The sequence below is a fragment of the Geotrypetes seraphini genome, chromosome 7, assembly GCF_902459505.1.
Source record: "Geotrypetes seraphini chromosome 7, aGeoSer1.1, whole genome shotgun sequence".
Lineage (NCBI taxonomy): Eukaryota > Metazoa > Chordata > Amphibia > Gymnophiona > Dermophiidae > Geotrypetes > Geotrypetes seraphini.
The window spans coordinates 134327598-134343025 of NC_047090.1; the positions used below are offsets into that span (position 1 = coordinate 134327598).

General features: G+C 38.0%; 1 protein-coding gene across 1 annotated transcript in view; it reads right to left on the reverse strand.

Annotated features, from left to right (window-relative positions):
- The window catches only part of MAP4K5 (mitogen-activated protein kinase kinase kinase kinase 5), a 293565-nt gene that overhangs the window by 167354 nt on the left and 110783 nt on the right, over positions 1-15428 (reverse strand). Inside the window, exons 9-11 of the mRNA XM_033950939.1 lie at positions 5328-5459; positions 4063-4125; positions 827-908 (exon numbers count right to left, since the gene is read on the reverse strand). Of these exons, the coding sequence (XP_033806830.1) occupies positions 827-908; positions 4063-4125; positions 5328-5459 (277 nt within the window). The remainder of the gene's footprint in view (positions 1-826; positions 909-4062; positions 4126-5327; positions 5460-15428) is intronic.

The window sequence follows — 15428 nt, forward strand, 5'->3', positions numbered from 1 at the left end:
AAAATACATCCCTAATCACATATTCGGAAAATTCAAAATCCTGTTTGGAAATGTACAGAAAAGTTATTAGGAAGAGCAAAAAAAGCCACAACAAATAATTACATTGATCCTGCAAGTATCCTCCTATAACCACCTACAAAATCCCCCCAAAACAAAACAAAAAGATGAACATCGGAACATAGGAAGTTACATATATTCATAGAAAGTTCTGGAGGTGTTCTTCCACCTTCATGCAGATCACCACTATTCAATTAACTCTGCAATAAATGTTTTTAATTGCTGTGTACTGGCCTGCCATAATCGAGCCGATGGTCCTGGTTAGGGTCTTATATTCCCTGGGTCAGCCATAAATGCTAGGAGGGGATACTGTAGAGGCTGAATATATATACTGTAGCACTGAATGCATTATACAACTACAGAGGAATTTTGATTGTGTGACTTGAGTTGGACAAAAAGCACCAATCTCCAGAACATTTACTGAGGAAAATCCCACCTACTAACAAATCTTCTGTTTTAGCTTACCTTCCCATCATTTTATCTTATAAAGAAAAAATTATTTTCATAAACATATTTCACAACTTCCCAGTGTTCATGTATAATATCTATTTTCCTTGCGTTTTTCAACAGACAACATTTTGACCCAAAAACTCTATCAAAAAATTGTGTCAAGGGGAAGGGTTCTCAAAATTATAATTTCTTACCTTGATGGACATCAGATGAATGTTATACAGTAATTAATTTCATAAGGATTTTTTTATGCTTCCATAATCAGTTGTATATTTAAGACTAATTACTATTTCAGCATATTTTCTGTTTAAACACTTACAGCTAGAAGTCTTTCTGCTGTTGGCCTCTTCTTTGGATTTTTTGTTAGTGTGATTTTCACAAAATTATGAAATGTTGGTGTCCTTTTGAAAGAAGATCAAAAGAAACAATACTTGAATTTTATGACCCTATTAATTTCCATAACAATCTTCCTACCAGTCAGAGAAATTACTATAGCATATGTTATATATCACAAAGTTACTTACCTGTAAAAGGATTTCTAAGACAGCAGAGTATCATTCTTAGCACATGGGTAACAGTTGATGGAGCCTGGATTATACAAAATGTAAATAAAGCTCTTGGAGCTCCTAGAACTTTCCAGAGCTTTGCAATTCCTGTGTGTTATCACATGGAGTTACCACAGTTGCATACAAAACTAACAGAAGAAACCAACTCCAAAGGGAGGTGAGGCGGCTTTGTGAGAACGGATACCTTGCTGTCTTTAGCATATGCCAATTCAAAGCAACTTACTTTGTTTTCTTTAAAGATAAGCGAGATATTCAGTCTTCACATTAAAAAAGTACTAACAGGCCTCTATTTATTTTAAATAAAACAACCTGGAAATATAAATGGATCAGGTTTAGGGCAAGGGGAGGGGGGGGCACAGAGATAGATTGCAGAGAAAAAGGGGTGTTAAATTCAAAACCATTTTGCAAGACAGACCTAGTGTTGACAGACCAGACCTAGTGTTGTGCCAGGAATCTCTCCACAAATAATAATAGGATGTGACTATGTAGATAGGAATCCCTAATCAAAAGCCCCACAAATCTTATGGATGTTGGACCACCAATGCTAACATGGCTCTTATTTTATGAGCTAACATACAGTGTATCCTTCTAGGTCAACTCTGTTTGTGCATAAGCAAAATATATGCAATCTGCTATCCAATTAGACAATGTGTGTTTGTTATAGCTAGTTCTGATATATTACAGTAAAGATGTACGCAGAATTGAATCGGTTCAGCGGACGGCCACCAGGATGATCTTGGGGCTCAAGGGTCTCTCGTACGAAGAGAGACTGAACAAATTGCAGCTCTACACTCTCGAGGAACGTAGGGAGAGGGGAGACATGATCGAAACATTTAAGTACCTCACGGGACGGTCGAAGTGGAAGATGATATTTTCTTTCTCAAGGGACCCTCGGCCACAAGAGGGCACCCGCTCAAACTCAGGGGCGGAAAATTTCATGGCGACACCAGAAAGTATTTCTTCACAGAGAGAGTGGTTGATCATTGGAACAAGCTTCCAGTGCAGGTGATCGAGGCAGACAGCGTGCCAGACTTTAAGAATAAATGGGATACCCGTGTGGGATCCCTACGAGGGTCAAGATAAGGAAATTGGGTCATTAGGGCATAGACAGGGGGTGGGTAAGCAGAGTGGGCAGACTTGATGGGCTGAGGCTGTAGCTTTAACCACTGTGCCACACTCTCCCCCCCCCCAGTAATTTGGGGGCCAAATGATAACTATGAATCAATGATTATACCTAAAAATGAAAACCTTTGAACTCACGACTGTTACTGCTACAAAAAGGGCAGTAAAGACTTATACAATAAAGACTGATTACAACATCTTTCTTTCAACTATGATTATTGAGCAAGCTTAAGGGAATGGTGCCAGCATCAGACTTTTGGATAGTAATGCAGAGCCTGGTGTTGACTAAAATTGATTACTGTAATTCACTTATTTGGGGATGGCACCTACTAAACTTTAGGCTCTGCAGAATACCCAGAATCATAGAGGTTCTGAAATTTGTTCACATTACACCAATATTAAAGAAACTTCATATAAAATTTAGAGTAATATTTAGAGTTATTGATTCATCAGCAAATTTACACCAGGGTGCCAACATATTTTTCTACTGTCGTAACCCCCCTCCCTCTTTTATTAAGCTGCGCCAGAGGTTTTTAGTGCAGGCCGGCAAGGTAAGTACTTGGAAACTCATAGGACTTCTATGAGTATCGGAGCATTTACCACGCCATCATGCGCTAAAAACCTCTTTTCTTTTTTTTTAAATTCATTTTTAAAACTTCAATTATGCACAAGAGATGATAAATTTACATATAATATTAACATTACAGTACAATAAACTTAATAGAATAAAGACAAGACTTATTCCCCCCCCCATTTTCCAATTAACCAACACCTCATAAAAATAAACAACCTATCTATACCTCTTAATCAATGCCAAAACATATTCCCCTCCCTAAAAACCTACAAATCTGAGAATCTCGGAGAGAGGCGGAAGTCAAAAGGCCTTGAGCATGCACAGATGCTCAAGGCCCAGTTGGAGGAGAGGCACGATCTTCGTGCACTGGCATCTCCTGTGGGTTGGTGCTGCGTGCCGGTGCGACATTGGGGGGTAAGCTTTCAGTTTGGGCGGGGGATGCCAGTTCAGGTGGGGGGGGGGGAGGTGGACGTTCACGAGTAGGCGATGCCAGTTCACAGGGGGGGGGCGTTTGCGAGCTGGGGAGATGTGGAAGCACACCAGTGGCCTCGGGGGTGGGGGGTCTTTTGGGGATGTGATGGGGTGGGATGGAGCAGCGCGCCGGTGGCCGGGGGGGAAGGGAAGTGGAACGAATCAAGCTTAGTTTCTATGGGGCCAGCGGAGCACAAGCGCCAGACTGACAGCAACCATTCAGGATGTGCCGTGCGTTCACGCAGGAGCGCACTTGTACGCCACTGGCCAGACATACTGGTAATCAGTAGGCAGTCGTCCAGCGAAGCACCAGCAACCACCACAATTAGGAAGTGTTGGAGGCCCAGGCATTAACGCGCTTCTGCGCTGCTGACCCTGACATCAGCAGACAGCTGTCTAGCGACCACCACAATTTAAAGGTACCGCCGGGGGGATGGGTGGTGGTATATTCACTTCATAAGACACACCACACCCTTATTTCCATCCACTTTTGGGGGGAAAAAGTGCATCTTATGCATCAAAAAATACGGTATATTATAAGTGCAAAATCTGCAACTATGTACCTACTCAGTTTGAAAACTGCCCACTACAATTGCATAGTAAAATCTTTAGCCAAACATGGTTCTCTAAATAACCAGATAACAGAAGATAAGAGAACAAGTCTACTGTCTTATATTCTAGATCACAGCTGATAAGCCTTTGCTGAAAAGGTAATTCTAATCTCACTTTCATCAGTGCATTCCATTATTCTACTCCTGGTTAATGCTTTTCTATTTTATAGTAATATGCTCCCCTTCCATCATGAAATGCAGACTGACTCACCATTTTGTCTTTTCCTTTAACTTTGGAGGTTGAAAATTACTTTTTGACATTAAGAACAAGGCCCTAAAAAATAAGACACATCATATGTAAACATCCTTCTTTCTAACAAATAAGTGTTATAATTATCTTAATATATTGCAATTAAAAATACAGCAACATGAAAAATTATATAGCATCTCCCCAAATTATCAAGCTAAAATACTACCAAGATGCTCAAGAAAACCATTAGGGTCAAATACCTACAAAAAGATGAACCAATCCAGGATCCAAAGTGCACATGACACTCAAATACGCAAGAGAAGTATCATCAGATAGCAGATAAATATTTTATCACAGATCTCTCTAGTAGGGCCAAAAAAAAAGATGGAGATCAAATAAGAGTGGCCTCAAATACTGTAACTTGCATCTTTACTCAAGGGCCAACCTATAAATTTTCATTCTGTGGTTCAGGCATTGTTGTTAACATGCTTTACCTTGGATTGACAAAACAGAAGTGTAAACCCTTACAGTTTTTAATGAATTCAGCTGTAAGTTTAATTGTTGGTTATCCCTAGGATTGAACATAACTACTCCAGTTCTGAAGTCTTTACATTTGGTTACCAGTACAGCAGAGGATATACTACAAGGTGTTGTCAGTTGTTCACAAAGTATTATATTCTTTTGTTCCTATTTGTTTTCAAAATTTGTGGGAGATTTATCGACCAGTAAGAAACTTGAGATCTGAGGGAGAGATGCAATTGATTAGTCTGAAAGAAGATGGGGTCCACTAAGTTAGATTAAATGGCTATTTTTTTCTATAGCTGGAAAAAATGTTGGAATTCACTTCCTGGATTATTGAGAGTATGTAGGGATCATGTGTCATTTAAGAAACTTTTAAAAATACAACTATTCATAGATGTTTATTTGTAAACCCAATGGGATTTAATTCTCCAGGTCTGGGTGGTCTTCAATTTTAAGGAAAGATTAAGGTTAAGGAAGAATATTTGAATTTATCATAGTACCTTAAAATGCTCTACCAATTAGTAATTTTTACTATTTTTGTATGATTTGTTACATGTTGTTTTTACAATTGTGTATGTTTGGTATGTACACTGCTTAGATTTAAGCAGTTTATAAATCTTAAATTAATAAATAAATCTACTAATAAAATCCTCTCTGCATTCTAATTTCGACATTCCACTGTTTATACCAGATGATATGGCCTTCCAATGTTGGCCTTTCTTCCAACAACAATATGAACAAAAACATGTGGGCAATCAACTTACCTCATAGGATGAAGATCAAACATAGGCGGCTGAAGCTCTGCAAGTTCAATTGCTGTAATACCCACTGCCCAGATATCACAAAGCTGGTTGTAGCCCCCATTCTTCTCTACTGCTGCCACTTCTGGGGCCATCCTTAAAATTCAAGAGAGAAGTTTTACATATATACCAAACACTGAAGCAAAGTCATATCTTTTCGAGGTTGATCCATTTTATTTCATTTGTGAACTGAATCAAATCCCACTGAACAATGCATTCAACTATCACAATATAAACAACCTCCAAAATAGGCAATAAATTTGAACCCATGTATGGCACACACATAAACCTAAAACATATACAGCAATCATTAAATGGGAGACACCTAATAATACTTGTCTATTACTCTAGGAACCACCACAACTCTCTCAAACTATCACCATTATCCTACAAATGAACCCCGTTTAGCATGTAGTCTTTCACAAGTCTAAGAAAGATGCAATGCGCTACTTAACAACAACATATTGTCACTAACATTGCTACCAGGCAATTTTTCAACATAAATCTTTTATTTAAAGATTAATTTTCCATTTTATCACATCAGACAAAATTGCTTAATTCTGAATTTGAACTATTTAGGCTATCACATGAGTTCAATTTGAACAATATGGAACAATAAAGCAAAGTTTCTATACAAAGACCACCAATTCATCAGGTTGTCAATCAACTGTAGATCAACCATTACTATCCAATCTCATGGCAGTGACCAAGAAAGTTAGGGAATTAACCTTTTGTTTAAGCATTTTAAAATCAATTTTAACATTTTATTAAAATTAAAACATTTCGCACAGAAAGATTGATTATTTAATTAATGCTTAAAAACAAAATTTTAAATCAAATAAACTATCAAAACAATCTCAAATCCTCATAATGAATCCAAGATTAACAATGAGTGACAAAAAAGGAACTAATAGAACATCTAGCAAATAAGGAAATAAAGGTGTGTGATGGCTGAATCCAGAAACATAGAAACATGACGGCAGATGGTCCATCTAGTCTGCCCATCCACAGTAACCATTATCTCTTTCTCTCTCAGAGATCCCATGTGCCTATCCCAGGCCCTCTTGAATTCAGACACAGTCTCTGTTTCCACCACCTCTTCCAGTTTTGCAGTTTCCTTTCAAATGAAAGAGACTCAACTCATGCACATTTATATTATGTAGGTATTTAAACGACTATCATATCTCCTCTGTCCTGCCTTTCCTCCAAAGTATACAGTTTGAGATCTTTAAGCCTTATCACGAAAACAACACACCATTTTAGCAGCCTTCCTCTGGACCGACTCCATCCTTTTCATATCTTTTTGAAGGTGTGGTCTCCAGAATTGTACACAATTGAGGTCTCACCAGAGTCTTATAACAGAGGCAGCAAGACCTCCTTTTTCCTACTGGCCATACCTCTCCCTATGCAACCTAGCATCCTTCTAGTTTTCGCCGTTACCTTTTCAATCTGTTTGGCCACCTTAAGATCATCACATACAGTTACACGCAAGTCCCATTCTTCCATTGTGCATATAAGTTCTTCACCCCCTAAACGGTACTGTTCCCTCTGGTTTTTGCAGTCCAAACGCATGACCTTGCATTAAATTTTAGCTGCCAAATTTCAGACCATTCTTCAAGCTTCGCCAGATCTTTCTTCATGTTATTCACACCATCTATTGCAGATTTTGGTATCATCTGCAAAGAGGGGATGGGGAAGGGAAGGAATATGTAGAAGCTGATAAAGAGGAGGAATATGTAGAAGCCTATTTCATTTTATCTAACTTGTTGTTCCTTCCCTTTCAAGACGTTTCAACGTCAGAAAACTAGTAAGTTGAGACAGATCATAGAACACATATCTGTTAATACCATATCTAACAATGCATTTACACGGAAAACGAAGAAAAAAATACATCTCCTGAGTTACACCTGATTTCAACATGAGAAAACTGGCGTCTAAGTTTTTGAGTTTCTTTACAAACATTCGGAAATATTTGTATTTTCAAGCCAAGAAATTCTTTATATATATTTTTAAAGCACATTTTCATTATCCAGTTTTTATCCGGCGATAATGCCACAGTTAACAAAAGAGTTGCTGGCCTAGCCCAACTCTTTATGTGAAGTCTCCAGGATCACAGTTAGATCTAAATGCGTTTCTTGGTGGTCCTGAGCTTGCTCATTTGCTTACTGTTCTTTCTCTTTAATAGGTAAATAGTACCCCTGTGTAAAGGGAGGATAGATTACTCAGGAATATTGAAGATATCAATAAAATATTTCTTCAACATCTCCCTAGGTGTTTGTTATAGAGGGAACTTTAGGGAAGTTCAGCAGGCATAGATTATTGGCTAGATAGTTATTCTCAGTTATCTCCATTTTTCTTCTTAAGTTTTGATTATCCTTATCATAGTTTCTTGAACTTGTTTTATCCCTGTCATATCTTTTTCAATTTTTCCTACATCAGTTTTTACCAGGGAGATTTATTGTTTAGTCTCTTAATTCTTGCTTATGAAGTTGTAATTTTTTTCTATGTCCTTAATCTGTAAAGTTAGAGTTTCCTAATTTGGCAACCAAATCCCAGATAGAATCCCGGGTAACTTTAGTCGGCTTTTCAGAAACAAAAGAAACTTTCATGCAGTGTTTGCTCATCTTCAATGTTTTCTTTCTGTTGGTCTTGCTTCTCTTCTGATGTTCTTCTCACCGTTGCTTCTACCTCTAGACTTAAAATGTCCATCAAGGAGTCTAAAGACTGGCTCCCAGAAGTTAAAGCCTCTCAGTCAAGGAGTGCTGCCACTTTGGACGCACTCCCTCCCCATTGTGAGCTAGCTCGCCGCTGCGGGGGAGGCGGGTTTCTATCGTCGGGGCTCAGAGTGGTTTCAAGCCCAATAACTTCTGGTTCGGCATTACTCCGTGCCGACAGGTTTAGCAGGCAATTCTCTGACGTGGCTGACTCCCTCTGAAGGCGGTTGAGAAACTGCTCAATGATAGTGAGAAGGGGATTTTCCGGGTGCCGCAAGGCTCCAGCAGTGCTCCTACCCCTTCTTTTCAGCATTGCAGAGGAAAAGAAAACTCAGGCAACGCACTCAAATGAGCAGGTAATCTCAGAGCGTCTTTCCAGTCACCAGACACTCAGCGCCATCTTGGATCTCTCTCTCACTTTCTCTTTTTTTTAGCATTTTGACTGGCTGAGTCCTAATGCTCTTTCACATAAGGGTTGCTTCTTTCTCCAGATATTCACTCCATTAGCTCTAAAATCATTTGTTCTGCTTTATTTTCACTAATAAAATGGAATCTATCCTATTAATGTCATGAACACAAAGCCACTTGATACATAAAATATGATGCAAAGAAAGAATTAGGGTTACAATTTACTCAAAATGCACCCAAATAAAATTTCAATAATTTTCAATCATTGCATTCATTTTAATTCAGTGTATTTTAAAGGTGTGTTGAGAAAGGGAGCACAAGAAGTAGTGGGGGAAGGGACTATGCAGATCAGCCTCTAGAACAACAATTTATTTATTAGAACTATTAACCATATACATAAAATCGTGCAAGCCTATTAAAGAGTCTTTTTTGTTGTGGAGAAAGGGAGCAATTACATGTGTTAAGAAACTCTGCAAGAAACTAGAACTCTGCAAGATGGTAGCATCAGCTTAAGCTCTGTGTAAGACTATCATAAAAAGTTCTTTTTTAAGACAGTCCATTACATCTTCGGTGGTATTTATTCCAGTGCCAAGCTCTGTGAATGAGAACTCGATGTGAATACTTCCAATGATCATCTGAAGGTGTGACTTTGCTTGTTAAATTTGAATAGTAAAGACAGATCAAAAGAGGCTTAGTGCTGACAGTGGCAGTTGGACTGTGAGTTAATTTTAAGAAGTAGTCAGCTCTAGGGGGCCTGATCGCCACGGAAAACACACAGATGGCGTAACGGCTCCTCTTGCACACGCCTAATTCAAATAAAACTGTGCTTTTATATTTGTTTTTTTTACACAGTCTATTATATTTTTGCTGCCAGAACCATCAACTCATCTCAGACGAGTAACCCAGACACCCGATATCCCGGATGAAGGTGTCGCTCATATCCTGGGTCATGCCGAGGTCGCAAATGCGCCAGTTGTACGGGACCTTCGCTTAAATCCCAGCGAAACCGGCACAAAATTAAAAAAAAAATCGGCACAAACTAAAAAGAACAAAAAAGGAAAAGAAAACTTCTCCAGCGCTGCTCAGCAGTAAGAGGCCTGAGATCTCCAGACTCCTGATGTCCCGGATGAACGTTTTGTTCATGTCTTATGCCATGGCGGAATCGTAAGTGCGCCAGAGATGTGAGACCTTCACCTCCATGCCTCCTGGAATTTTAAACTCCGGCGAAACCGATACAAATTAAAAAAAAATAACAATACTTTGAACCAGCCTTGGTTACCAGAGATCTCTCTCCCCTGCAGGGAGCTGGCTGCATTCTTTTGAACCTGTATATCATAGGTATATTTGCGGCTGTGGGTAGAAGAGAGTGTGCCTAAGAATAAATCTTATTCAAACTATTTCTGACTCACCTACAGAGCTTTCTCGTATATGTGTAGCAGTTTTAAAGTACGCATCAGATAGGAATTCCGGTAAGATCGGCGAAAACACCTAAACATAAATCATCCTGCTCAGTGCTTAAAATGGCGACGTCACCGACTCCAACTCTAACCTCGGCACAATGGGGTGATTGGGCCCAAGAAATTTTGAAAATGGTCACCGCAGCCCTAGAAGATAAATTTCTTAAATTACAGTTGGCTGTAGACTGTATTAACGATCGTTTTGAAGCACATGCTGGGTGTATTGCAGCAGTGGAGCAAAGGGTGTCTGAAAATGAAGATGCAACATTGCAAGATCGCAAAAATGTGATTGCCTTGCAAAATCAAGTGGCAACATTGACAATACGTTTGGATGACCAAGAAAATCGTCAACGCCGCAATAATCTACGAGTTGTGGGGCTACCTAGTCTCCGTGTTGATCAAGATCTATACCATTTTTTTCAGATTTGGCTCCCAAAACAACTTGGCCTGGTGACCCCTGTGACTGGTTTTCTATGCGAGCGGGCACACCGCTTAGGCCAACGTATGGAGGATAACAACCGCTCGCGAACAGTAATTGCTAGATATATTAACTGGAAAGACAAAGAACTCATCATGCAAGCCTTTCGGAAACATGGTCGACTTGAATATGAAGGTCAAAAATTACTATTATTTAATGACTACTCCTTACATGTATCCACCCTTCGCAAGGCAATGGTGCCACTATGTTCCACGCTTCATCGTCGGGGAGTGAGGTTCGCACTTGTGTACCCGGCATCTTTACGCATATGGAGAGATGGGAAACCACATACATGCACAGACAAAGTAGCCGCACAACTATTTATAGACTCTATGTCTGAGACTATGATCAATAATACCCCAACGATTTAACTCTACTTGTCATCAGTCGTGCAGTTTTCTTTGAGGTCTCTGTCTGATCAAATCAATTCCAGTTTTGATATTTCAGATTGTGCCAATAAGCTCTTATCTCACTATACTATGTAATGAAATACATACTTTGTATAGTCTACTAAGTTAAGCACACTAATCTCACATTTTATATTACTGATTAGGTGTGGATTTTGTTAATTGCTTCACATGTGTTATTCTTCTGTGCTCATAGGAGCACCCTTAAAATATTTTAAGATATGCATAATATTATGGTTTACTTCTTTTCTAACCATATATTATGCTGATAATACTGATTTCTTCTTTCTTATTTTAATGCTCTTTCTATTTTTCTTCTTAGACAGGAGTGTCTACCTAACTTTACAAATATATCAGCTATTTTTTCTTGACCAAGGGGATATACTTTATATTTCACCACTGCATATCATATATTATGGCTGACCTACATGTCTTTTCTTTTAATGTGAATGGTCTGAATCATCCCATTAAAAGAAAAAAGATATCTAATTATGTGTTCAACAAACATCCAGCTATAATTTTCTTACAAGAAACCCACCTTCCACCCGCTGCTGCCACGAAATTCCAACTAAAGGGATATTCCGCTCATTTATACTCCCCTGCAACTCATCAAAAGAAAAATGGTGTTTCAATATTTCTTAAAGATAAACTCTCTCCCATTATTTATTCAATTAAAACAGACAAGGAGGGAAGATGGTGTCTGGTACATGCTGCGTTGCACTCAGTGGATTTTGTTCTTCTTAATATATATGGCCCGGTTAAAGATCACCCGGATTTTTTTTTAGAGATATTCAGCTAGCGCTAATTGAATTCGGTTCTTGTTCTCTAATATTGGGAGGGGACTTTAATCAAATCCAAGACTTGTATATTGATAGATCTTCTTCTTGTAAACCTTCCAAATCAAAGTCTTTCACAGCTCTTCAGGCTCTAAATGATGCATTCTCACTTGTAGATCCTTGGCGATTACTTCACCCAAAAGGTAGAGAATACTCACATTTTTCACCACCACACAATACTTACTCGAGAATTGATTTCTTTCTCATATCCTCTTCTCTCATTCAGGATCTTACCAATGCTATTATACATCCAATCTCTCTTACGGATCATGCTGCCATTTCTTTATATATTTCTATCTCGGCTCCACGTAAAGAATCTCCTTCTTGGAGACTGAACAATGCCCTACTTTTAGATGAAGAAACTGTTGAAAAAATTAATTCGTTCACAGTACAATTTTTTGAAAATAACTCTAAAGACCCTGAAGTTTGTCCTTCCATAGTCTGGGAAGCTTACAAAGCAACCCTTAGAGGTGAATTGATAAAAATTGCCTCTTGGAAAAAAAAACAGTCCATGATAAAGGAAAAAGAATTAGAAAACTCTATTAAAACATTAGAAATACAACATATGTCTAATCACTTACATGACCCAAATATTCTCCAAAATATCCAAAAACTTAAATATGAATATAATACCTTAGTTTCATGCACAGCCAGACGGGATATCTTCATCTCCAAATCTGGCCATTATATGGGAGATAATCTTATGGGTCGCCCCTTGGCCAGATACCTTAAAATTAAATCCAAAAGACTACATATCACATCTATCCAAAATTCATTAGGACAATTAGTCAAAACCAGATCTTTAATTTCTTCTCAATTTGAAAATTTTTATGCTTCATTATACCAATCTGAATTTGCGGCTTCTGAATCAAATATAGACTCCTTTCTTTCCTCCTTATCTCATCCGACCATATCGGACTCTCTTAAATTGGAACTAGATTCTCCGATAACCATAACAGAAATAGAAGCTGCCATATCTTCCCTACCGACTGGGAAAGCCCCTGGTCCGGACGGTTTCACTAACGAATTTTTTTAACAATTCCGAAACATTTTAGCTCCTCCTCTCCTTACATACTATGATTTCCTCCATTCCACTCCAGATAAACAATTTAATTTCACTGAAGCCACCATTGTAGTAATTTCTAAGCCTGACAGAGACGCCACTTTGGTCAAAAACTTCCTTCCTATCTCTCTCCTTAATTTAGATTACAAAATAATGGCAAAATTACTTGCATTAAGACTTACCAAAGTAATTCCACATCTTATACATAAGGATCAAACAGGGTTTATCAAACAAAGATATATAGGAGATAACCTGCGCCTCTTTCACCATATTAATGCTCACGCTAAAACTTTGACAGACCCAATAATAGGCCTAGCTATAGACGCTGAAAAAGCCTTTGATCGAGTGGAGTGGCCTTTTCTTTTCTATGTCTTGAAATGGTATAACTTTGGCTCATTTTTCACGAAATGGATAGAAACATTATATCACTGTCCCACCGCTCGTATTCTAATTAACAATTCTCTATCCAATAAATTTCCCCTTCACAAAGGCACTAGACAGGGATGTCCTCTCTCACCACTACTGTTCAATTTAGTGTTGGAGCCTCTTCTCTCTGCTATTCGACAAAACCCCTTAATTAATGGTATTCCCTCCTCTGATCGAAACTTTAAATTAGCAGCCTATGCTGATGATGTCTTAATTTTTCTTAGGAACCCTCAATCTTCTCTTCCTCATCTTATACATATCATCAAACAATACTCCGGATTTTCCGGATAATCTGTCAATTGGGAGAAATCAGAAATCTTTCCTCTGAATAATAACATTCTTCAATCAGATTTGGCTAACTTTCCATTCACATGGTCTAATGAAGCTGTGAAATACTTGGGGATTTTAATACACAAGGATCCGGTCCTCGCTCAAGATCTTAATATATCTAAAATCAAAAATTTAATTCTTAACACTACATCTCGGTGGTCTCCACTTTATTTGTCTTGGTGGGGTAGGATAGCATCCATCAAAATGACCCTAGCACCTCAAATTAATTACATTCTCTCTATGCTTCCTCTTTTATGCCAGAAATCATTTTTCCATTGGCTAAATAGGAAGCTATCTGAATTTATATGGAACAAGAAAAAACCTTGAATTGCTCTAGCCAAGCTGAAGGCCTCTAAAATTAACGGTGGTCTTAACTTCCCAGATTTCTATCATTATTATATTGCTTCATTAGCTAAATATGGAGCCTACTGGGTTAATGACTCCTTTTCTCAAGACCCTCCTACTTGGTTTGAAATGGAGTGTTTTCTATGCAAACCTCTACACATCTCCTGCTTACTAACGATATCAATACCTAGACATTTGAGAAAGTATTCTCTGTTGAATTCAACGCAGCATGCTCTCCATCATTTAGATAATATAGCTGAGATCTCAATTAGTGTAAGCCCACTCATGTCTCTTTGGAATAATCCCAAAATCCCAAACCATGGCATATCCCTTTCATGGAAACGGTGGCAGTGAGCAGGTATATGGTTTGCTCATCAATTGTCTACTCTCACTACGTCAATTCCTTTTGATATACTCTGCTCCACATACCTGTTGCCTTCCTCTGCCTATTCATAGTGGATCTCACTTATTGAAGTGCTGTCTTCTGTGCATATACGGTATGACTTCATGTCTTCCAAAAACACTATCTACCATTGGTCTTTATGGTCTCTATCAAAAGGAAAAGCTATATCTTTTTTCTATAATATTCTGAGAGATCATTTATTCACTTTTTCATATCAATCTATGAAACACTGGGATAATATACTCACCATTCCGCTATCTGACATTGATTGGGAACTCTTTTGGTCTTCAACAAACCGCCCACTTCTATCTTCTAGAGTTTCACAATCAATGTTCTTTATTATGTGGAATGCAATATGGACCCCATTTCGCATGTGGAAAGCCAACTTAAAACTTGACTCTATTTGCTGGAACTGCTTGAAAGAGGAGGGAACTCTTGATCATATGTTTTTTCATTGTACTTTAGTCCGCTCTTTTTGGACCCAAATTTGGAATACCATACAATCTATCACTAACTGCTCAGAAGAAATTTCTATGGACATTATAATCCTTCGATCTCAACATCCCTGCTTCGCGCAATCAAAATGTCCTCCTAAACTCATTGATACCATGATTGTGACTGCTCTCATGCACATTCTGAAAAATTGGAAATCATTTTCGTTATTAGATTATACGTTTTGGTGGAACTCACTATGTATGTATCATAGACTTGAATCATATGCATATGAGAGTAAAATCACACTCTGAATCTCCATGAATTTAAAAAGCAAGAAATCACCCTGGTCATTTTTAGATTCATATGTACGCTCTGCTTTGTAGACACTCCTGTCTTCCCTTCCTTTTCTCCACCTTTCCTCTTTCTTTCCTTTCTCTTTTTATTTTTACTCTGTCTTCCTTCATCTTTTTCTCATACAGTCTTCACAAACAACTCCATTACTCTGAGCTTTTCTTAATACTATGGTCCTTTATAATTAATTTTATATTTATAGATCATATATATATACAAAACGTTATCTTATTCTTATGTATTTGAATTGCTCCTTGTATTTTTCAAAATACTCAATAAAAATTTATTGAACTTAAAAAAAAACAAAAAAACACACACACTTTTTAAAATAATGCACGTTAAATGTTAAAATAGTGTATTTGCCCTTAATGCACTTTTTTTTTCCTCCCTTAGAGAATCAGGCTGTTAAAAT